This window comes from Telmatherina bonti (genome assembly GCF_933228915.1).
Source record: "Telmatherina bonti genome assembly, chromosome: 5".
Classification (NCBI taxonomy): Eukaryota; Metazoa; Chordata; class Actinopteri; order Atheriniformes; family Telmatherinidae; genus Telmatherina; species Telmatherina bonti.
Genome location: NC_136623.1, coordinates 17,278,060 through 17,301,486, shown reverse-complemented (window position 1 = coordinate 17,301,486; position 23,427 = coordinate 17,278,060). Strand labels below are relative to the sequence as shown.

The following is a 23,427-nucleotide window of genomic DNA, read 5'->3' as shown; positions in this document are numbered from 1 at the left end:
CAACCAGGGCAACCGGGCGGACGCTTATCTGTTTATTAACGTTATGATTGGCTGTCAGATCTCAACGCGGTTATTCATTGGCTTAAATTTTGGCAGGGGCGGGACTTTGGCGCTGGCAGGTAGGTATGTAGGGGAGAAATGAGAGGCGCTGCGTAATCAGAGTGGGCGAAGATGGCGTCGAGTAAGAAAGGTGGAGGTAATGGTAGATTGGAGAGAGGCTTGAATGGAAGACGCTCTTCTAGATTCAAAGAGGGACCAGTGGGTGAGTTTTTCTGTGCTGTGTCAAACTCACCCCCTGACACTGGTTCTTGTAAAGATTCCCCCATGTAGACGCTGTCTCCTCCCACAAGCCCCGGTTAGCAGCTAGGTTAGCCGCACTAGAGTATCCGCCACTGTGTTTATATCAACAGTTTAGATCTCGTGAGTGTTATATTACATTAAACAAAGAGATATTGATCAAATATGCTGGAAAGTATTAAGGTTTTGCTGAAAGAAACACCCACCCAACCTTTGTCGCTGGTATACCGCTAGAAGCATCTCTTAGTCATAGCTACCGTATTAGTGCTGACAGTTATAATGTTAGCAGTGATAATGTAATCGCCTTAATAGATTTTAACTAGCGTTAAATACACATGCATGTATTCATGTAAACTTTTTTTTTTATTTTCTGTGCCCTAAGCTTCAAGCGCTGATCCTGACAGGACCCACCTGAGCAGGTATTCCAGGCATAAACAAAGAGGGAGTAGGACTAGATTAACGTGATTAAGCAGCAAGCGTGAGACTTGAATGGGAGGGAGGTGTTGTCCTGCGCTGTGTATTAATTTATTAAGGGAATTGATGGTGACGCCGTAATGAGTTCCGAGAGTGGTCTGACTCAGTCAGGCTGATAAATGGAAAGTCTGAAGGATGGTAGCCTGCAGGCATTGTGAGACAGCTTCAAGAAGAGACTTAACGACCTACAACCCCACCCCCTCTTGCTATTTTCTAATGTTAATCTGCCCCCAGCTTCATCATAAATACAACAATCTACCCAGCTCCTGTGCATTACTATTAGTCATGCCCTCCTGTATTACATTGTATTTTATGATACAGTTTCCTAAACTCCCTATTTGTAAGTGCTGTGTTTTAACAGGGTTAGACCCACATTAGGGAATCTTATGTATTTAAAAATAAACATGTTGACACTTAATTTTCACAAAATATGATAATTAAAATTGTGAATTCCTTTTTAATTTGTCATTACATTAACGAACTGAACTTAGCCCTAGATTTGTTGGATGGGTGGAGGTGTGCAGGCTTATTGTTACTAGTTTCCTGTTGTTGCCTTTGACCTTGTAAGTGTGTGAAGCTCCTCTAAGGGGGCATTACAGAGCCCTTACAGGGCGCTCTTCCTCTTTCTAGGTTTCTATTTTTGAAACATGCCTTCCATAGATACACTTACAGTGTAAAAGACTTATGGAAAAGTTATAGAAAAAACTCGCTAAATTTCATATTTTATTAAACCTAAGAAATAATATAAACACAGGAAAAAAAAAAAAAAGTGTCCAGGGGTTTAATTTTCTGCCCATGTGACAGATCTTGAGACTTATTGGTTGTAAGGACAGATGAGTCCTTTGTGCCAGAAGGGGGAGTTCCACTTCAAGGAACTGTCAGTGTTTTTATGTCCTTGGGTGCATATTGAATGAGAGCTTACATTTCTAGATAATCTGTTTAGATGTGATAAATGGAAAACCAAAACCAGTGGTAAAAGTTTAAAATGATCAATACATGTTCTGTGCAACAAATCATATGGGTAAAAAGAACTACTTTGGCACTCAGGCAGTAAAAATAAACAGGTTTTTCCAGACAAATAACTACTTTCTGACTACATATAAGAACAAAACTGATTCAGTTGGTTTATTCCTTTTTTTTTTTTTTTTTTAATTAATTGTACTTCTGATCTGCGATGGACTGGCGAGCTGTCCAGGGTGTACCCTTCCTGTCGCCCAAAGCCGGCTGGGATAGGCTCCAGCTTCCCCGCGACCCTGAATGGAATAAGCGGTTCGGAAAATGAATGAATGAATGAATGTACTTCTGATGCATCACACAGTTAGAAACGGCAAATAATGATTATTGGCATCCGAACAAATGGTCAGTGTTTGATTTATAAACTAGTTTGTGCATCCCATAAATTTTCTATAAAAATCTACGTAATGGGAAATGCAAGTATTTTAACTTTTCTTTAAGTTTTCCCCTCATTGTCAGCTGATGTTTTCTTCTTCTACATTTTACCTTTAATTGGAAAAGCAACAGCAACCACTATTCGCTTATAGCGAAAACACAAAATACACAATTTATTTGCCTTTGTGCTTATTTTACTGTGACTTTTCAGGATACTTTCCATGAAAAAAGCTTATAAGCTTGCAATCAACATGCGTTAAGGTCACCCAGAGAAATGGAAAACAACTCTTTTAGTTCAGTGAGTAAAAATAGCCATAAGAACAAATATTGCAGAAAAGCAAAATTTTTTCTTCATGAGTGTAGCTGTTTTTGTGTATTTTCTTCACTCGGTAAGAGGTCACATCTCCCTTAATCGAGTTATGGAACGGTCATCTGTTCTATGAGCCAAAAGGCCCTCTCTGAGGACATGAATATCCCTAGGAAAAATGTTCTTGAAATTACATTATCACCATCTGTTTCTACGTTTTGTCATGTTCGCTGCAGTCTCAGTGGAGTCTCGACAATTAATATTTCTAAAGAATTTAGACATTTAAATGAATAAAACGGAACATAGTACTACCAAAACACTGTTGTACCAGACTATAACAAAGCATAGATAGATGCATTTTTATTAAACTGCATGAATATAGTTCTTGCCACTAACAGAAGGTTTGATCATTCGATCAAGGTACATTTTATTATAAAACCGTTATTAGGTGAATTTTGGGATCTGGTTCATTGATCTATTAAAATTTTAAAGCCAATTTCTAATCTTAATTAATGGGGTGCCTGATAATGGTTGATTTGACTGCTTTCTGTTGTCATTTCTTCAACTAGCCTTTGAAAATAGAAAGCAAATCATATTAAAAATGATTGAACATTTTCCTTTCATGGCAGTGTTGGTGTTTTGCCAAGTAAGTTAAAGGTGACGGGGTGTTGCAAGTTAAAAGGCCAATAGCAAAATAGCCTGCTGTCATAGGGAGAAAGTTAACTGGGCTGGAGAATGTTTGTTGATTTTTTTTTTTTTTTTTTAAGCTTTCTTTGTCGTTGTCCCAGTGAGACATGTGAGAAACCAGAACATAGAAAAAGGGAAGGGCAGCATGTTGCTTAAGACGGGCTTACATACAAAGGCTGACAGCTGAAGACGCATTGCGAAAAACAAGGAAGAGACAGACACAGCAACAGTCAGAAAATCCTCCCTGCCACCCTTTCCACCCCTTCCCTCTCTTATTCTCACTCTCTTTTTCTCTATTCTCTCATTGCTTTCGTCAAAGAGAGGAGACAGACATGGACAAAGCCTTGAACTCAGATGCTGGTAAACTTTTTATTTATTTTTTTTACACCTGTAATTGTTGTGCTTTTCAGTTTGTTCTTCCATCCCCATCAGTTTTATTTTACACAATAGGCAATCCACAGTTAACTTAATGCAAACACAGTTCAGACTGGGCACCCACAGGAGCCACTGTCTGTAATCTTGGTGGTGTTGGTTGACGTACATCATTTATTAATACCCACTCTCATCTATCTTTAATCTGGAGAGAGCAGGTACAACATAATAGTGGCGTATAGCGGCTACTTGCTTTAGTAAAACATAAAAAGACCACGTTGAAATTTAATGTTCAGTTCTGACATAATTGGAGGTGACCAAGGACGTTTGCTGAAAAGACTGAGGTAATAGGTGAGTAGGTGAGTCATGTCTTACCTTGTTTTTCCTGTTTTTGGGAATTCTGTATCAACAGCAAATCTGTAGTGCAATGGAGCCTTTGGTGTCTCACTATGTGAAGCTTTACCTTCAGGTTAAACAACAGTGAGGTCTTTATTTAACCATGGTTTAGACTGAGCTTTTGGTGAGATGGCACTGGGTCACCTAGCTGTGTACTGAGCATGATATTTGCTCATGAAATGCTCACTGAAGTTGGATCTGGGTATAATGTCTGCTGACTGCTGTTATTAAGCAAGTTTCTGAGCCGCTTATGCTGATCTGGGTTTGTAAAGTTCATCCCTTCTTGCTCTGTCAACATCAGCCCTATTGGCTCACACAGTTGAGAAAGTTGTGTCCCTACTTCAATTCGGCAATACAATTTGTATTTTGGCGTTGTGCTCAAACTGGTTTGACCTCTACAATGTGGCTTGTTTGACTGGACCAGTCACTGTACCTGCTAAGACTACACTGCTGTCAGGCGTTTTCTGGATATGGATAAAAGTGCATTTCTTAGCAGATACAGAGTGTTGTGGTGTTAAGCATGAAGTAACTGCTCTGTGTGTTTTTATGCTGTGATCATTCACATCTGTGTGTAATCCACTGGTTGTTGACTAAATCCTGAGGTGGAGCGATCCCGGAACTGTAATTAATGTGTTTCTTGGCTGTTAGACTTGCAACACATTGAAAACACTTTCATCATTAATCATCATTGATGTTTGTGGTAATTTGTTTGATTGCATGACATTATAGTGAGTTGATGAAAACTCAGATGTTTTTCTGCTGTATATTTGAACCCTAGAGAACTAAAAAGAAATCTGTTAACTTGATTTCAACTTGCATAATTTTTTTTTTTTTTAAAAACATAAGTTTAAACTAAACTACAGAGCAAATGTGTTGTGCTGTTATTCAGAGACCAACATCATCCAGGATATGAAATACCCTCCAGTTGTTCTAACCTAAAAAGTATTACCCAGAAATCCTATTAAACTCTGTGAGGTCTGTGACACATGAGAATTAGATTTAGTATGCCTAAAATAATTTAAATAGCACAATGTTAATTCTGTTTTCCCACAAAGTTTCCCTTGAAATTATGGGATGGATCATCTCAGATGGAAAATTCCTTTCATATGGCTGAATCAAATGGAAATTAGGCAAAGGGCCTTTTGATAAAAGAAACTAAGCCAATATACAGATCTGTAATTTAGTGGTTAGTTGGCATAAGGGTAGCTTTTCACAAAGCAAAGTCCTCATGTCTCTAAACTGGCTTCTTATGGACACTTTAGCTCAGTTTTTGTGTTTAATAGGAAATTGTAGCTCTTGATGCCTTAATGCTGCTCCTCCTAAAAAGCCTGTTCACAGAAGAATATACTTTGTTGTCTCTGCAAACATAATATTTGCTGGCACCATGGATCTGTAGTTGTTAGTCTGATTTCACGTGGGTGTTATACTGAATTGTTATTTAGAGCGGGGTCTTATCCCAAATGCCATTTGGAAAAAGTCTTGTTCCAAATAAAGTCTTCAGATAATTCAGTACTTGCTAATCATTCTGTGGCTTATATGCATCAAGAGCAAACTACTGCAACTAAACATGTTAGCATCAAATCTGAATGAGTGCTCTGGTGCAGTTTCCATCACAGTTACCGACATTTAACAAATGTGTGTTTGATAAAACACAACACTAGAGTGAGATCCAATTTAGTACTTTAGGAGACAAGCAGAAACACGAGTAGTGGATCTTTGACATTTGCGTTGGTGTTCGTAGGATTCCAGTCAGTGAAACGCCTCAGTGCTGTTCAGACTCTTCTGCTCTCTGGTTTTTCCACCATGTTTTGTTCAGCAGCTACGTGTTTTTTTATTTTCACAGCGAGATGGAAAGGAAAAAGAACTCTGCTGAATGTTTGGTTAAGTTGAGTCAGATTGCAACTTCTTATCGGTTCTCTCACACACGTAAGTCTGCTTTTAGGACATACCATAGATGCTAGCTTAAGTGGAAAATGTCTGCTATCATGTAATATCAAGGACATCATCAATGGCAGTTTGCAGTTGAAACTCTCATTTTCTTTCTCTCTGTTATTTACATGCTACATGTGTGCAGTCAGGTATACCAAGATGACTGATCTGAGTTGAAGCAAATGAGCTGAAAGTCAGTGTTAAGCATATCTTGATTTTAACAGCTTGGTTCAACTTTCCCTTTGTTTCATCTTAGTATCCTCAGAGCCTTGAGACTTTTTTCCCCTTTTCTTTCAATTTCATCCTCATTTATTAGTTAGGCCAAAGGCTCCAGACAAAGGACCAAACGAATGAGCAGACTGAATAATTCCTGGCTCATTGGCAGGTTCTGCTCTTTAACAATTAGGTTTAGAGTCAAGTTAATGGGTATACTTTTCCACAAGAATTCAGCTGGGCATAATTCAGTCATTTCCTTCAAAGTTTTTTTTTTTTTAACACAAATTCAGATCCGTGTAGAAAATTGTGCCGGTTCATTAGACATGAAGACATGAAAAGTAAACAGGATTTGAGGGATGTGGCAGTAAAGACATGAAAGCAGATGGGCAGCAGTAGCAGAGATTTTTCATTCAGTAAGTGTTCTTGTGAGAAGTTGACTGGCTGATGAATGTCTCTGCGGATGTCAGGGGGATATGATCCCCCCCAGCACACTGAAGTAGCCCCTTCTATTACTCATCCTAAGTGTCAGGGAGAACTATAATAATTGTGTGATTAGGGTTCTAGTTTTTCCTCAACCCTTGAGACTGTATTTCACTTCAGAAGTATTGTTTCACTTTTTCTAGCGTTCATAGACAACCCCTTCTCCCCCAAACCATAAGTGTACTTGGAGTATTTGCAGATATTTATTGAGCTGCTTTTGCTTAGAAACAAACTCTGCTGCAATAGGATGGTACAAGTTTTATTTCCAAATAGTTAAGGATGTGTGATGAATGTCATTTTACTGTTCATTAGGTGTTGATGATTTAAGACAGCACTGTCAGTGGTTTTTAACTGACTGTATTTCCACCTGCAATTAATGTAGAAAATGAAATCAAATTCCCTCCCATGTTTTAGTCTTTCTCTTGTCCTCTGTGTATCTCTTACCTGTCTCTCAGCATCCCAGTCACCCTATACAGTAAGTATCAGCTAGTTTCCACGACTTGTTATGGAAACTTGAGGTGTCAGGTGACTCAAGAAGAGCACTGTCCAACAAAGGGAGCCGAAAGAGACATGGTGCCGAATATTTACTCCAGATTTGAGTAGAGATATGAGCACACCTGATAAACACATTCAGCTGTGTGTTGTCAGCTGTATACCTCCCTTTGGGACACTTATGCGAGTGTGTTTGTGTTTTTCTCAGTTTCTGAGTAATCTGTTTGTTCCCAGCAGCATGATGTCAGCAGAGGGCCTCTGCCTATTCCTTCTGCTCCTCGCATGCCTGCCTACATCTTGGGGGGATTTTGGCTGCTCAGCCTGGGTTTACAACTTTTCATTTCAGGGCTTGCTTAACACATTTGAATCAATAAGCTGCCATACACCAGACTACAGGGGCTTAGTTAATGGGACTAAGAACACTTTGTTTAAAATAAGGCTCCAATGATATCTCATTTGGTACATTACCCATCACATGTTTATTCCTGCTGTAGGTGTGGAGTTTTCCTTCTTTATGCTTGTAAGATTAAGCGGCCACATTTTTTGTACAACTACAGCAAGTTATACTATATCTTTTATCATGTTGTAAAAGTGGCATCCGAAAGGTGATGCAAGTAGTTGCAACATGAGTGTAGAGTATTAACATACATGAGAGAATTAAAGAGTGTTTCCCGACTGAAGTATTTTTAGTTATAATAATTGGACCTTTTCTTAACAAACCCAAGAAAAAGAGCTATTTTTCTGTCTTGTCATCTGCTTTCCTTTTCTTTTTTCCCTGCTCTTAGTGATGGACACCAAAGCAGTGTTTGCAGCCCTGTACAGTGTGTGCGAAGAAAATGCCGCTTTCTTCTCAGGAGGGGCCAAAGGGTCACAGGCCGACGCAGCACGTCGGCTGGTGGAGACCATGAATCTGATCCAGGACCACGCTCGCAGTCTGGAACCTGTTATTTCTGGCTTTGCTGCTGTTTATCATCATTTTGACTTTGACCCACACATACCTGCAAATGGCTATCGCTCACTGGTCAAAGTAAGCTATCTGAGGTTTTTTATGGTGTATGAGTCAAATGTTTTTTTTTTTTCTTTCTATGCTTTCCTTTAAATCCTAGTGAAACTTGGATTACTAGACTCTTAAACTTTAACACATTGTGATAAATATTCTTTCTCATGACAAACTACTCATAAGTCTGAGTTATTACTTTCTTTCAAGGTCAGTACATTTATTTTAGAGATTGATTTTTATGTTGCAAATCAGGTTAATAAAATCCTTTAGCTACAATGATCCACCACTATTGTATCCACTGTACTTTCTTGTCCTGTTATTGATCAAATATCCTGACCTTCAGTTGCCGCAGCTCACCACATCGGATTGAAACTAGCAGCAAATGAATGCTGCTCTGTTTTCTAGCCTCTCGATAGTCAAAATTCTAATCCTTCTTATCCCTGCAGTACGGCTTGCACTAATCTGTAACACCCTGGTGAAGTGGAAGTTTTTTTTGTTTTTTTAAAAATTTTTCTTCAACATGCTTACATTTGGACACGCTGTCGCACTCGTTTTTTTTCCTGTAAGCTTACCACACTAATCTTAATTACAACTTAAGCGCACCCAGAGGACGTCCCTCTTTAATGAGCACAGTGTAAAGAACTATGAGTTGTTCTAATTCAGAATAGATGCATCAGTTTCTATTTATATCATCCCAGGACTAAATAGAATTTCATGAAAATTGTAGGCTTGCATTTACTGGTGTTTAATGTAATTGACAGTCATTTTATCTAATCAAGCACAGTAATTTCAAATGTAACTTTTTTTTTTTATGTGCTTAAGCTGATTTTATTTTTTTTAAACTAATCCCTTAAGATTTAATGATATACTCCTGGTACTGTTTCTAGGTTGTTCGTTGCTGCCTTCTCCACATCATCCACAAGGGGCGCTACATCGCGGCCAACCGTCGCAGCATCTTCTTCCGAGTAGCGCATAATGCCAGGGAGATGGAGGCATACTGCAATGCACTGTGCCAGCTGCGTGCCCTGCTATACTTGGCTCAGCGCATGCTGCATGACAACAGCCGCGGAAACCTGTTTTTCCAGGATGAAAGTGGACTTAGTGAGAGTTTTGTCCGTGAATACTCATCCATGCACAAAGGTTGCTTCTATGGCCGTTGCTTGGGCTTTCAGGTGAGAAGATCTTTCTCACGTAGTAAGTACAATGAGAAATATTAACATACAGGGAGGATTAGCATTGCCTCTTGCTCGATGGTTGAACAATTTTATTTTACTCTTAAAAAAAAAAAAAGTGAAACACTGAGCTGAAGTTACTTTCTGTTAATAAAAAAATAAAAAAGCAGCCTTAAACACAGTAGTTTTCACATTCAGACGAGCAGCTGAGAGAATTCATCTTTGCAATTCTGATTAAAGGTCAGAATATTGGCTTCAATCTTAAAAAGATGTTGAGGTCAGGAAAGGAATGCTGAGCAACAAATTAATCCTGTTGAGAAAGGAGAGAGGAGGTGGATGGATGAAGCTGCTGCCTCTGTTCTCCGTTGAGCTTAATGAGATGTGCTGAACCCTCAGTGGACAGAGGCCAAAAGAAATCTAAAGGGGTGAAAAATGATGAAACCTCTTTTATTAATTTATAATACCTCATCCTCCTCTGATATTCTGAAATACCCCTCATCGGTATTTCACTTGCTGTTTGAATGGCTTGAGTTTTACTCTATTTCTTGTTTTTAAATTTAGCACAGTTTGTGCATTAGAATTTCAAGTATTTCTCTGTATTTCTTCTTGTTTCTTAGTTCACTCCAGCCATTCGACCATGTCTTCAGACCATCGCTATTGGCCTTGTGGCCTTTGGAGAAAACTACAAGCGCCATCAGTCAGGAATAGGTCAGCATTATCTCAATCAGCAGTTGCACCCTCTAGTCGTCCAGCCACATTGTTCTCATTCATTCATCATTCTGCATCGCTCCTTGGCCCCTGACTGTGTACCTTTTTGATGTTGTGTGTTTGGATATTAGATGCTCTTTCATCCTTTAGAATCTCAAGGGCTAGCTAGTGTGCTTCTTGTATTTTTCAGAATGTTTTGGGCAGGCACACACAAATATGTACAAAGGTAGATATAGAAACGATGTATCATGTGCACATTCGTGCAATGCACACATATGCAGACATATAAATATTTGATATTGGAAAAAGAATGATCCCGCTCTCATGGTTTCTTATGCTCTATGCTGCACCACAGTGGACACAGGAGGTATTGCACCATATGGTGAGTCTACTGGAACCTCTCATATTTTTTGTAGGCTTCTGCATTGAACTTAGAAACTGAATATGAATGTATCTGGAGAAATAATTTCTCACCACAGCTAGTTTTTGGTAGGCAGTAAATATAAGATTGATATCTGGGTGAAATCATAATATAGTGTAGTGTTTTTTGTATAAACTGGTGCAAAGGTCTGAAGCTTCCTTGATGAAAGAACTGTTAGACATGCTTGTGCTAAAGCCAGCATATCTTGTTCAGGTTGGTTATGGCTCCATACTGAATCCGTGTTTCTGAAGCTTGCTGTGTCATTGCAAACATTTTTAATCTTCCATCCTTTCACCTTCTGGCTTTTTTTTTTTCCAGTTAGTGCAGCTTTTTTGTTCATCCCTTCCTTTACTCATTGCCACTGATTTGACTTTGTAAAGTCTTTGCTCTCATTCTCGTACATTAATTTGAGCTTTGTCTTGTACTTCGTCCCTCTCTTCACCTCTTCTCTAACATTTTTTTTTTCCTGTTAACTCCAATCATGCTGTGTCCTCTCCTTTTTATTTGTCCTTTTAATCGTGTCCACCTCTTCCTGCTTCCCAGGGGTGGCAGCCAGCTCTTTCTTTACCTCAGGGAAGTATGCCATTGACCCAGAGCTGAGAGGGACAGAATTTGAACGAATCACCCAGAATCTGGATGTGCATTTTTGGAAAACCTTCTGGAACATCACAGAGACTGAGGTCCTTTCGGTGAGGAGATTGTTTATTAACAAACATGCATGTTTATAGGAGTCTGTGTTCTACTGGTGTTATCATTGATTTGCCATGCACAACTATCAGTGTGCTGCTTTTTTTTTTTTTTTTTTTATGTAATTTTGAAGCTGTGTCACATGTATAGTACTTTCCTCTGGTAAAATTCTGTTTCAGTCTTTCTGTGGTCTGGCCTACAGGCCATTAGTAATGATAGAGTGGACTTCAATTTATTCAGTAGGGTTTATGATTTATTCATTCAGTTTCTTTCTCTCAAGTGGCCTGACGATCTCTTGAATGTACTTTTTTTTTTTTTTTTTAAAGCTCCTAGTGTCCATCTTTTTTGTCCTTTCCTCCAGAGTCTTGCCAGTATGACCTCTACTCAAGTTAAGGTGAACCGAGCTCTTTCTGTGCCTCCTGTTCCCTTTGACCTTCCGCTGGCAGGAAACCACAGAGCATCTGTAACCATAGCTCCTCCATCAGCACACATCGGCACTGCTCCGGTTCAGATGAGACTCATCTCTTATGACTTGCATGAAGGACAGGTACCTGAATCAATATTCAACTTGTGCTGTTGTGGCATACTTTAAAAACTCAATAGCAAAAAAACCCCCAAAAACCTTTTCATATTCAAATTTTATGCAAAACTAAACAAGCCTGTTTTTTTTTAACAAGCCACACTTGTGTCTCAAGAATTCTACAGGCGTGACTTGATTTATTCAGTCTTGTTAAAAAGACCAATACCAGAGAGTAATAGTTAATTTCAGAAATCCTTAATGCCAAAAACGGTATTTTCAAACTGTTGATTGTCAGTGAAATTTCTCTTTCTGGGCGGTTCTTTCACCTCTGCTTTGTGATTTTAATTTAATTCAAGGGTCCTTCTGTCTTCATTTAAGCATGTTTTTTCTTTTTTTGCCTAGCACTTAACCAGATATTCTATTAAAATACAGTTTAAGCCAGTGATCATCCTCTGACAAAATCTCTTTTTGCAAATAAAAACCTTCCACAAGCAGAAATCCGCCATCCATTTATAAATGTGAATTAATGCGTTGTTGCATAACTAGTAGTTAATCTAAAAGAACCTTAGATACCGCATGCAGTTTATCATGAATCCTGATCATGTGAATTGTCTGACTTTTTAGGCAGATCTCATCTGTCTTGTTAATTTTAAAGCTACTCTCATCCACAATACCCTCTGTCTCTGTCTCTCCAGGACAGTGAAACTCTGCTATCTCTCTCCCGCTCCGAGGGAGGTGCTATCTCTTTGTCCCTGGGACTGAAAACCAAACGCCTGCCTTCCTCTCCCTGCCTCCTCATCCACTTCCATGGGGGAGGCTTTGTTGCCCAGACTTCCAAATCCCATGAGGTGAGATGGTACAGAATCTAACCTAATTTCACAAACTATTTCTTTTTTTTTTTTTTTACAAGAGAGTAAAATAATTACCCCAAACTGTTATTTATATAAAAAAGAGAAAAGAAAAAAAACCCAAAACAAAAAAAAAAAACATCGTGGGATCACTCCACACTGTTGTCTCAAGCTAATTGTAACTGAACTCCAGGTAATTAGTGTTGAAGAGATGGGCAGTACCAGACAGAGAGCCCCAGAGGTTACTGGGGTTACTGCTTTTTCCTCTTCGTAGTGTAATAGGTCATTAAATTAATTATTTTTGTTATTAATTCTGTAGATTTTAGTAGAGACACTTTGACCATATTTTCTGTCTCCTGTTTGTGTATTTTATTCTTGTATCCTGACATGGACTTTATTATATTTCTCAATTTAATTAATTTATTTTTACAAGAGAAGCTGTTGTTCTACATAGAATAAAAATAGAGATAATTATCATTATGGTTAGTGCCCCAGCTGCATGCTTGTTCCATTACTGATGTGGCCATCTGTAGCTGTCCAGTCTTTAGCTGTTGGACGACGGTGTTCTGTGAAACTGTAAAGGATGTGGGCATCCTCGGTCTGCAGCTGCATAGTAACTTCAGGATGAGAGGGAGGAATCACAGAGGTGAGGAGGGCTGTCATGTTGAGTTAACAGAGAATTGTATAACTCCACAGAGAAAGATTACCCCAGGCACTAATGGAAGACTTGTCAGACTGCCCTCTCTTCTTCTCTCATTCTGTCTTTTTTTTTTTTTTTTTTTTTTTTTTACAGGCTCCCTCGCAATCCTGCGAATATTTTAGAAAGTCCTTTTTGTCTATTTAGTGTCCTTCCTCAAAGCTCCTTTTTTCTTTTCTTTTTTCCCTTTCTTTTACATTTTGACACCACATATTTGTCTCCCTTCTAATTTTTCTGAGTGCTTCTGCTGTCGGAATCCCGCAGGGAAGGACAAGAAATCATGAACAGAAAATTGAAACTTTCTGATGGTAGATGCCAACGTTGTCCCCTGATGCTGTCTCTCATGTCCTCTGACTAAATAGAATTTGACCTCAGATTCAAGAGCCTGTGGTGGTCTCCTTGCACAGCGAAGGAGATGTAGTGACGTCTGTGAGTTTCACTACTTGGTCAGAATGTGAGGTGTCCGATCATTTGCTAAAGGATTGTAGTTTAACAGTGTTTTTGTCTGAAAATGAGCAAGAATGCGGTATTTATTTCCTCTTTGGGACCTTGTGAATGGTTTGTGTATGTGTTCATTTGGGGTTGTTTCTCTTTGTGAGCTGGAAGCCGTGTGTGTGTAATGAGTTTCCAGAGTAATGTAGAATTAACCATTCTAGGTCCCACGTAAAAAGGCACACCTTTTTCTTTTGCCATTTCTTCTGAGTGCATCCTTTTTATTTTTTCATGCGATTAGCTGTCTGACTGACAGGCCTGGTATTACTGCAGACAATGACCAGTGTTCCCACTCAGTATCACTTCCTTTTCCACACCTTTACCAAGCCATGATGCCTAAACAGAGCTCAAGATTCAGTCTTGAAATTTCCTTTGATTGATAGACTGTAGAGACGCCACAACTGGCTTCTGTTTAGTCTACCTTTTCTTCTTTCAGTGGTGAGTGAAGCCACACACAAACATGTCAATCCATCCATCCTCTTAACAGTTTAATCCAAAACAGGGTCATACAAACATGTATACACTGTAATTTTGCTGGCATTGTGTATGGAAATGTCATTTTTATAACATCAATGAAAGTGTGCTGTGTAGTGAGAGAGGAGATGCTTTATGGAAAGAGTAATGTGTCACAACAAGATTTAATGCCCTTCTTGTGTTTCAAGGTCAGTGCATAAGTACAGTAAACACTTAACCTGACTGTAAGAACAATAAAGGAAAATCACTCTGGATTCTGGCTGTTGGTTTTATAGAACACTTTTATAACTCACAACACCTCCATGTCTCTTTTCAGTGTGTGCGAATTAGGACATGTGGGCAACTTTTATTATTACTGTATGAAAAGAAATGGAGGTGATGGTGGGGGCAGCTCTCATACTTTTTTGTCTAGACTGTAAGCCAAAAAGCAGAACGATAACATTAGAGGGATACTAAGTGTTTATAACTTTTTATCCTCGTCTTTTTTTTCCTTTCCCTGTTTTCTTTTTTTTTTTTTTTTTTTGGCAACTGTTGTCTTTTCTTTATCTAAAATTATATGTATTCTAAAGGTTTTCCCATTCATAACTCTACACATTGTGTCTTCATATATTGTTTGTACAGCCCTATCTAAAGAGTTGGTCCCAGGAACTTGGTGTCCCCATCCTTTCAGTGGATTACTCTCTGGCCCCTGAAGCCCCCTTCCCTAGGGCACTGGAAGAGTGTTTCTATGCTTACTGCTGGGCTCTGAGAAACCACCACCTACTAGGTACATGCATCAAACACATGCACATCACACATCATTAGCTATACTTAGGTTACAAGGTGCTGAGTTTTTAATCTGCCATGTTCTGTAACATATTTAAAGTAATAAAAATGTGTTTGTGGGTTGTTTACAATTTACTCAACCTCTCATTATTAATATTATTATTTTTTACAAACAATAATCTACATTTGTAAGATACAATATTCTGGTAAACAATTTGCGAATACAAGCGGCTGAGTTTGGCTGCTTCTTCAGAGGGTTTGGCCTTGTCATGCTGAGAGGGTCAGTCATCCACGAGGTTCTTGCACAAGTGTAGGTGGCCCTCTGCTTTGAAATTAGCTAGTTTAAGTTGGTTTGGATTATACTGTCCCAATGTCTTCATGTTTGTCCCTCTGGAGGTGTTAAAGCCATATTTAATCAGAAGGAATCCCTGGAGTAGATCCAAGACACACTAAAGAGATAGATCTCAGGTGGCTTTGCTCAAAGCCAAGAGGAGGCTGACCAGTAGGTCATCCATCAGCATAGGAGGGAGTGTATCTGAATGTCTTACATCCTTAATTGTAAAAGGCTTAAATGCCATCTATGCTGCTGCTGCTGTAGCGTCTCACGGTGTGAACATCCACCGAGTACTAAATTCTTTTATCGCCATGTTAACTGTTCACATCCTACAATTCTACAAATTTGATAGACCCGCAGTTCCAATTCAAGATTCAAAGCTTTTATTGTCATGTGCAAAGTAAAGAAACATGTTTCCCTGTCCAATGAAATTCTTACTTTGCTGCTTGCACTGGATGCCAGGAGTGTAGAAAAGCAAGAAGTATACAATCAAATGATAAAATGGATAAATAACAATAAGATAAAGAGAAACATGCAAAATACAATGGAAATAAACAATCTTTGAAGATTGTACACAATGAAATATATGTTATCTATATTTTATGTACATGCTTGCAGATATGTGCAATCTTTGTTGTGCAAAATGGGTGCAATAGTGTGCAAACTGTTAGTGTAGACATTCTAGCAGTTACATGTGCAACTGTATGTAAATGGATTAGCAGCTGTATGTAAAGAAGTTAGCAGAATTTGACAGCCAGTCAAACAGAATAAATCCTTCATCCTAAAAGTGCAACTGGATTGTCCAGGAGTCAGAAATAGTGCAAATAATCCACATGCAGAGTATACATGGATACGTTCCAATGAAGTTGGGACTTTGTGTAAAACCTAAATAAAAACACAATGCAGTGATTTGCACATCTTTAACATATAATCACCCTAATATACAGTACTACAAAGACAAGTTATTTAATATTCAGACTGCTAAAATATTTGGTGGGAACCGACACGTGGACTGAGAGAACATGCAAACTCCACACAGACAGGCTCCAGAGGAGGTTTGTATTGGGATCCTCTTTGATATGAGGGGAAAGTGTAACTACCAGAGCATTGTTTATCTTTTTTCTGTTTAAATTTTTTTTTTTTTTTTAAACAAAGTATGAAATGTCATATTTTCACAAGTGTTCAGTTCCCATAAGTTGTTTAATGTGGAGCTATGAAACATCGTGATTGTTATAATAGACTTTCAATTGCTCTATAACCAGACTGCCCAAGTCCTGTCATCAAGATCTACAATACTACATCCCATAGATGCATCCTTTCTGAAACACACATCATTTAAATGGCCAAATTCCTTCATGCACATCATTGAGCTCTGCAGAGGCCTGGTATGGAGATATTCATGTGATTGAGGTGTGTTGGAGATAAGTTGCAGGAGGGTGGATCTCTATGAGGACCTGGGCATCCCTGCTCTAAAACTTGACTGGGCCTTGATTTGGTTTCCTGAACATAATTGCAAATATACTTATTATAAGTATCTTTATCTTTATATCTATTATAAGATACATATTAAGAGTCACAGCTCATGATGCATTTCAAAATGGAAAATGAGTCATGAGGTTGAGACAACAGTCTGTAAGTCTGCCGTAAAACAGAGAGCCCACTCAGGCCTTGATGGAAGTGGCTACACAGAACTCATTCATCTATACAGACGCTTTTACACAACAAGTGCACAAAATGCTTAAAGGTTGCAATCTTTATCAAAACAAAATGCATCAGCAGTTTTTTTTTATGAAAGGTAGATAAGAGAGGAAGGTTATGAGAAGCCTTCAGTTGCCTCTGCAGGAAGCTGTGTGTGTTTGGCGCGTGGTTTGTTTCTGCTAGTTGCCTTTTATCTGCTGTGAGGATTCATTCATCACATGGAAATTGACCGTGCCCCATGCTTCCTGCTCTCCATTTGCTGTTCAGCAGTATCAAATAAATTTAGATTCTCAATATTCAGACAGAAAACAGAAGACATCCGCTCAGTTTGGGGTGCAACAATTGAACAACTGAAGCTCACTGTGTCAAATCAGCCATGATTGAAGTGCAATATGTGTTTGTGTTGTCATACAAAGAGAGTGTATCGGTCCTCTGAGGCAGACTGTGAGGCAACAAGTCTTTATAGCATCAGTTTGGTGAAAAGAAAAGTTGCTGCTGTTTTGCAATTTAAAGTTTTGGGAAAGTGTGTTTTTCAGTTGAGTATTTTTTCTTTCTTTCACATTATTATTCCATGTTTTTATTATTATTGTTTCTGTTTTAATCTTTCCAGGATGGACTGGAGAGAAGGTGTGCTTGGCTGGTGACAGCGCAGGAGGCAATTTGTGTGTGACAACATCAATGCGTGCCGCTGCCTTTGGTGTACGAATGCCAGATGGCATTGTGGCAGCCTATCCAGCTACCCTGCTGACGGCCTACGCATCGCCCTCCCGTCTACTGACGCTCATGGATCCCCTGCTGCCACTTAGTGTGCTCTCCAGGTGTCTCAGTGCCTACGCAGGTAGGAGTGTGTATGCATGTTTGTGTGTTTTTGTTTTTTTTCTAAAGCATTTATCCAAATTTTTGTTTGTTTTTTTTTTCTTTTTTTCCTGTTTTTATTAAGGAAAGGAATTTGCATAAACTGTTTAAATTGGTCCTGTCTTTCTAGCATATCTACTAAATGATTAGGATAAGCAATAACAATTCAACCAACTATCTTTTGGAGCAAAGATGATTATTAAATTAAGATTTCTTCTTGGGGCAGGAATCATTGTTTCCATTTTCAGCTGCTATAATTTAATTGAGTATTGCAAAAATTACACCTGGTCCTTTTTTCTACTCATCATGTAATTGGTTAATTTCTGCATAGCACTTCTTCTTGTGCAAAGGAGCGTATCATTATTCATAAAACTGTCTTCTGCTCCTGTATCTAATTGTTTTCTTAATACAGAATATGCAGACAAGTGTAAATAATGTAGTCTTTACAGAAAGCAAGAAAAAGCCTTAATTTACACAATAATTGTGATAAATTTCAAGTAATGGTGCTCTTACATATTTTGCCCGAGTTGCTTGCTTATTTACTGCAACTCTAGTTAAACGGGGCTTTTTTTTATATATTGTTAATAAAGCTTGTGAGGAGCAGTGGAAACTTGTTTATTTATATTTTTTATATCAATATCACACAGCACACACTTACTGAACTAAAATATCTGTTTTCCATCCATCTGTAATGCAAGCAGTTGTGGGATGGTAAACCCTCCCTAACAGTAGTTTTCTTTACTTACTATATATTTTCTATGATTGCTTTGTGTTACTTGCTTACTTTGCCTGCTGAGGAAATCCGTGATCTCCTTTGTACATCTCTTTTTCGTCCCTGTGCATTTTATCTGAAGGCAATGAACCCCAGACTGAGAAGCAAGTAGAAAAAGTGAGCACGCTGAGCCTGGTGAGGAGAGATACAGCGTTGTTGCTGCGAGATTTCCGACAGGGAGCCTCCAACTGGATCCACTCTCTGCTGGATTCCAACAGAGCCTCTGCCTCCCCCAGCACAGCTGCAGAGGCACCATCAGAAGCCCCTGATGCACCTGCAACCGGTGTGTTGTTTGTGAGTTGGTGTGTGAGTGTGTAGGGATTACGAGCATCAGAACTATGTGGGTGGCTTGTAAATGTGATGCTTGGCAGCTTTTACATTTGAAGTTTTCTATAGATGCAGTCTGTTTGTGTCTTTGATCACACTTCTGCGCTGACAGCACAGCTCAGGTGTTGTTTGTGTGTGCTTGTTGTTGTTACCTCTTTTAAGATGTTTTATTTTTGTTTTTGCTATAAGTAGTCCTCATTGGTACCAAATTCTGGAACTAATGAGGGAAACCTTATTCCCAAAGTCCTGTTTTTTTTTTTATTTGGGACCACATGTGGATTTAGCACAAATTAATGTTATGTTTTCAGGCTAGTGTTTGGGGAAGGCTGCTAACAGTAAATCTTAATGAGAACTGCTGCTGTGTGTGAGTTTATAGTATGTATGCTGTTTTCCTCCCACATATTCAATGTATTTTGCCTGTTTAAGTATTATTTGTTTAAAAAAAAACATTGACAAAAGTTCATTCACACCTCATGGTAAGAAGGTCACTGATGTGGACCACTCTTTTCCACCATTTGCCTTTGCCTGCCTAGTTGGATAATTCTCTGTATCCCCATTGGTAGCAGAGTCCCTATTTAGAGCAGCAGTAGGCAGCCTTGACAGTAATTGTTAATTGAAGCCACCATGAATCTGAGGAGGACCTGTAATTTCCATTGTAGCCTCATAGTTGGGTGACACCATTGCAGCTGTAAGCCAAATCTAATGAGGGTGTCATGGGTGGATGTATATTATTAAAAGGCCATCATGGTGCAGAGATGGTTCATTATTTAAAAGATGGGAGTTCGGTAGTGCTACTGAGGAGGCCAGCCATGATGCTTTCAGCGGTGTGACAGCTCAGGGTGGGCAGAAAATGGCACAGTGACAGCACTTTCTGAATTTTATCAACCTACTTCTCTCTTCTTTTGAAGAATTTTAGGCTTTTATCTATTTGGTCACCCAGAAGACATGTAAAGGTGGAAATTATGTATTTTTTCTGTGTCCTCCAACTATAATTAAGCCCAGGTGATTTAGAGTTGACCTCTTTGAACTTGCATTGTATACTTGGTGCGGTTAATGGTTTTAATATTTTAAAGCCGTTTTTGTTTTTTGAGTTTTACTTCTTTCATTCGTCAGTTTCCTGCTTTTTGCTTCCCAGACACGGTGAGGAAAAGCATTTCTGAGGCAACAATCTCTTCTCCGCACGCTGACCCGCCTGTGCCCCGTGAGCCATCAGAGTTCCCCTCCAGGAAATTATCTGTGAAGAGCAAGACTTGTCAGGACTTGGGAGCACACAACAATTCCGTTCCCCAAAGTCCGCCGCTGGTCTCCGAGCGCACAGTATGTCACGCTTGAACATGTTTCCATTCAGATTAGCTTGCTGTTAGCTTATGCTTTTATCTGGACAAGGTTAACACTTTAAAACAACCAGGAGCGGCAGTGATCAGGGATTTGACCTGCTTTTACAGGAACATGTGTGATGTGATTGTTGCACCATTGCAGTGAGGATGAATACCACTGAAATCTTGCTTACGATCAGGTTATATCTTGTTCCACTCAGTTTGCTTCAAAAGGATTTTTCTGTTGAGTTGCTGACTTTTTAAGAAAAAGTTTTCTAGCATGGAGGTATTTAGGCTCTCCGTCATATATTATCTACCCAGAAGCAATGTGCATGTTTCACTTTGATGAACTCAGCTGAGATTATATCACTCATCCTTCCCAAACGGGTCTGGCTTTAAAATGCTCACAGAAAATCCAAACCTTTTGGTTGTGTGGGTACTGGCAAGGTGTTGCAGATTATCTCTGCATGTATTTTCTCACAGGCAGATTGGATTAGTGCCTAGCTAGTGGAAAAATGGCATCAGAGAAGTGACGTAAGACACTAAATTTGCAATTTATTCTTGAAGTAAGGCCTGTTTAGTGAAGACTCAAGCATTTGGTTAGGGATTTTAGATTTCTTTAAGCACTAAGAGATGTCTTTGAATGCGAAAGCAAGTTTGCTTCTAAAATATTTTAAGCTTTTGCCTTCCCCTAAATGACTGCTCATCTTTTCTTTATTGTAGCTAGAAGATGTGAGTTTCTTTCTCACCAAGGACCAAGATCCGTCCATTCCCTATGACCTGTCCTCTGTGGCCATACCTCCCCCTGCTGGAGAGGATGGATCAGAACTGAAGCACCCCAGAGAGTTTCCTCTGGGGTTCGAACCTCTGCGCTCTGAGCAGCTGGCTGAGATGAAGGTGCAGAGTTCTCCAGTGGTTAAGGATCCTTTCTGCTCACCACTGCTGGCCCCTGACAGCATGCTGAAAGGACTGCCACCTGTACACATAGTGGTAAGAAAAGTGATGTTGTGATCCATTTACTTCCTCTCTACGAAAACCTGTTGAATTTGAAGTGCACTTAAAAAAAAAAAAAACAGCAACAATGTAACCACTTTCATTTTGAAGTGAAAATGAGGACTTCTGTTGATTTTAGAAGATGAGACGTGGAGATGGTGTTTTCAGAATGAATCAAAAGTAGCTTTTTAAAAATTCTATCTCAAAAATCCTCCATTGCATACAAGGGGGAATGGAAGCAGCTTCAAGATGAGTGTCCAGAGATTTTGAGTGTTTACAGTGACAGGACAGGTCAGACCGTGTGGTTTTTGTCTGAGGAGTGTGTTGTATAAAAATGAGGAAGCTAGTGCTGATTTTTAAGTGGCTTTAGTGAGTCAGCAAGTGTGAAAAGAAAGCAGGGACAAAAGCAACTGAGATGCTTGGCTTCCTTTTCTTCATCCCTTATTTAAGATTCCCAACATGTCTGAAGGGAGTTTACATTTGCTTTTCCCCCATTCCTTCTCTTTTCCCTCTACTTCTCTCTTCCCATCTCAGGCTTGTGCATTAGACCCCATGCTGGATGACTCGGTGATGTTCGCCAAGCGTTTGAGGAGCATAGACCAGCCTGTCACTCTGTGTGTGGTGGACGACCTCCCCCATGGCTTCCTCAGCCTATCGCACCTCTCCAGGGAGACGAGGGAGGCTGCCAACATCTGCGTGGAGCGAATTCGTGCCGTCTTCACCCAGAAGGACACGCCCCCGGAGCCACGTAAACATCGCAAGCTGGAACGGACCGATAGGAGCGTATCGGCTTCTTCTGGGGATACTGGTTCTCTCTTTGTTGGCCCCATTGAGGAAGCAGAGCCAGCTGTTGGTAGAGGGGCTAAGATAGCAGATGGGGAGGGCTCAGTGGCTGTGGCAGCCCAGAATAACACTGACGCTGGTGGCATTGGTGCTTAAATAAGGCGAGATTTGAAAGAATAATAAAAGAAAAAAGAAAAAAAGGTGACTGAAGTTCACCCAAAGAGTGATGGGAGGAAGAGTAAATGAAAGTCCGACTGACGTAGGCAGTTCCATGCCGAAATGAGAGATAAAGGCAGGATCCTGAAAAGCAGGAGGGGGCTGGAGGGGGCAGTCTGCGAGATTGCTCTGTGTTTGAAACACAAAACAAGAGGAGGCGTAGCGCTGAAATGCATCTCCCTCTGCTTTACAATTCCGCTTGTCTGTGCAGTGTTATGCACCATTGCAAATCTGGCAGATGAAACAAACACGCCCACTTAAAAGAGTTACATTTCAGAATGAGATGATGATTCAAAAGCTCCTTGGATCAAAGACCAGCACCCTCCCACATGCAACACACTTAAGAGCTGCTGTTAGGCAGCAGAGGCTCGGACATAAAGCAGCGTGGAAGATTCGTAAGCTGAGGCCTGAATGGGTGATTCATCTAAGCCGAGACGGACCCTTATTAGATGGCGGTGGGCACAGTGTATGCTTCTGTGTGTTCATCAGCATTAAAATGGCCACTTGTCCTTCAGCAATTCACTCTTAAATTAGACTTAATAACTCCACATTGTGTTATTCGTTAAGCCAGTTTAGCAGTCGATGCAGAATACTTTGTGGATAGAAACTCCGACTTTCACCCAAATACAGCGCAGAACTAGAACACGATATGGTGAAACAAGGTGAAAGACTCCAAACTGCATAGTTAATATCATTTAAGCATTCTGTTTGGATGATATTAACTCTATGTAAGAGTTTTAGTTTAGTTATTTATAACATTTAATGTTGCTGTTACAATCCCCCCGAGTCGTTACAGGCTTGTTTTTGATTTGTGCACTACACTGTTTAATGTAACCATTTTATACCATGGTTATAAATGTGCTCTCTATTTACCGCTGCTACCTTGACACCAGCTGCTCTGACATCCCTGGCCTTTCCAAAACAGAAACTATAAGTTATAACAAAGGGACAGCGTGTCCTGTCTCACAGTTGCCTTTTGCTTTTTGTAGTGGTGATGTCAGTAAGCCAAAGACTGCATTTTATTAATCAGGATGGTGAAAACAGGATGCATTCATTTGAAAACATGTGCAGAAAAATGTGGTCCCATGCAAGGATGCAATGGTTCTCTTTTTTTTTTTTTTTTTTTTTCTCTCTCAATACTTCAAGACTGGAAAGACTTTTTTTTTTTTTTTTTTTTTTTTTTTTTTAAATTCTCCTCTTGCAGAAATGGAGTTGAAGTGGAGCAGTAAAAAGCCCAGCTCTCAGCTATCAATGCACATTTTAAACTTGACTGCACTGATTTCCTCGCGGGTTGTCGCAGCTTATTTCCA

General features: G+C 39.5%; 1 protein-coding gene across 2 annotated transcripts; it reads left to right on the top strand.

The window, feature by feature from the left end:
- Positions 1 to 171: 171 nt before the first annotated feature.
- Positions 172 to 22,984, top strand: lipeb (lipase, hormone-sensitive b; the record flags this gene model as incomplete). 2 transcript variants are annotated; one of them, XM_079239992.1, is made up of 14 exons in its annotated part: positions 182 to 262; positions 3,474 to 3,514; positions 7,825 to 8,066; positions 8,927 to 9,211; positions 9,829 to 9,919; positions 10,884 to 11,029; positions 11,389 to 11,574; positions 12,243 to 12,395; positions 14,680 to 14,824; positions 17,466 to 17,693; positions 18,565 to 18,765; positions 19,945 to 20,126; positions 20,849 to 21,115; positions 21,653 to 22,984. In XM_079239992.1, the coding sequence occupies 13 exons, from the start codon at positions 3,487 to 3,489 to the stop codon at positions 22,055 to 22,057; spliced, it is 2,559 nt and encodes an 852-aa protein (XP_079096118.1). In that variant the 3' UTR covers positions 22,058 to 22,984. The 2 variants fall into 2 exon arrangements, with proteins under 2 accessions (XP_079096117.1, XP_079096118.1); XM_079239991.1 differs by lacking the exon at positions 3,474 to 3,514 and having other exon boundaries at positions 172 to 262.
- Positions 22,985 to 23,427: the final 443 nt, after the last annotated feature.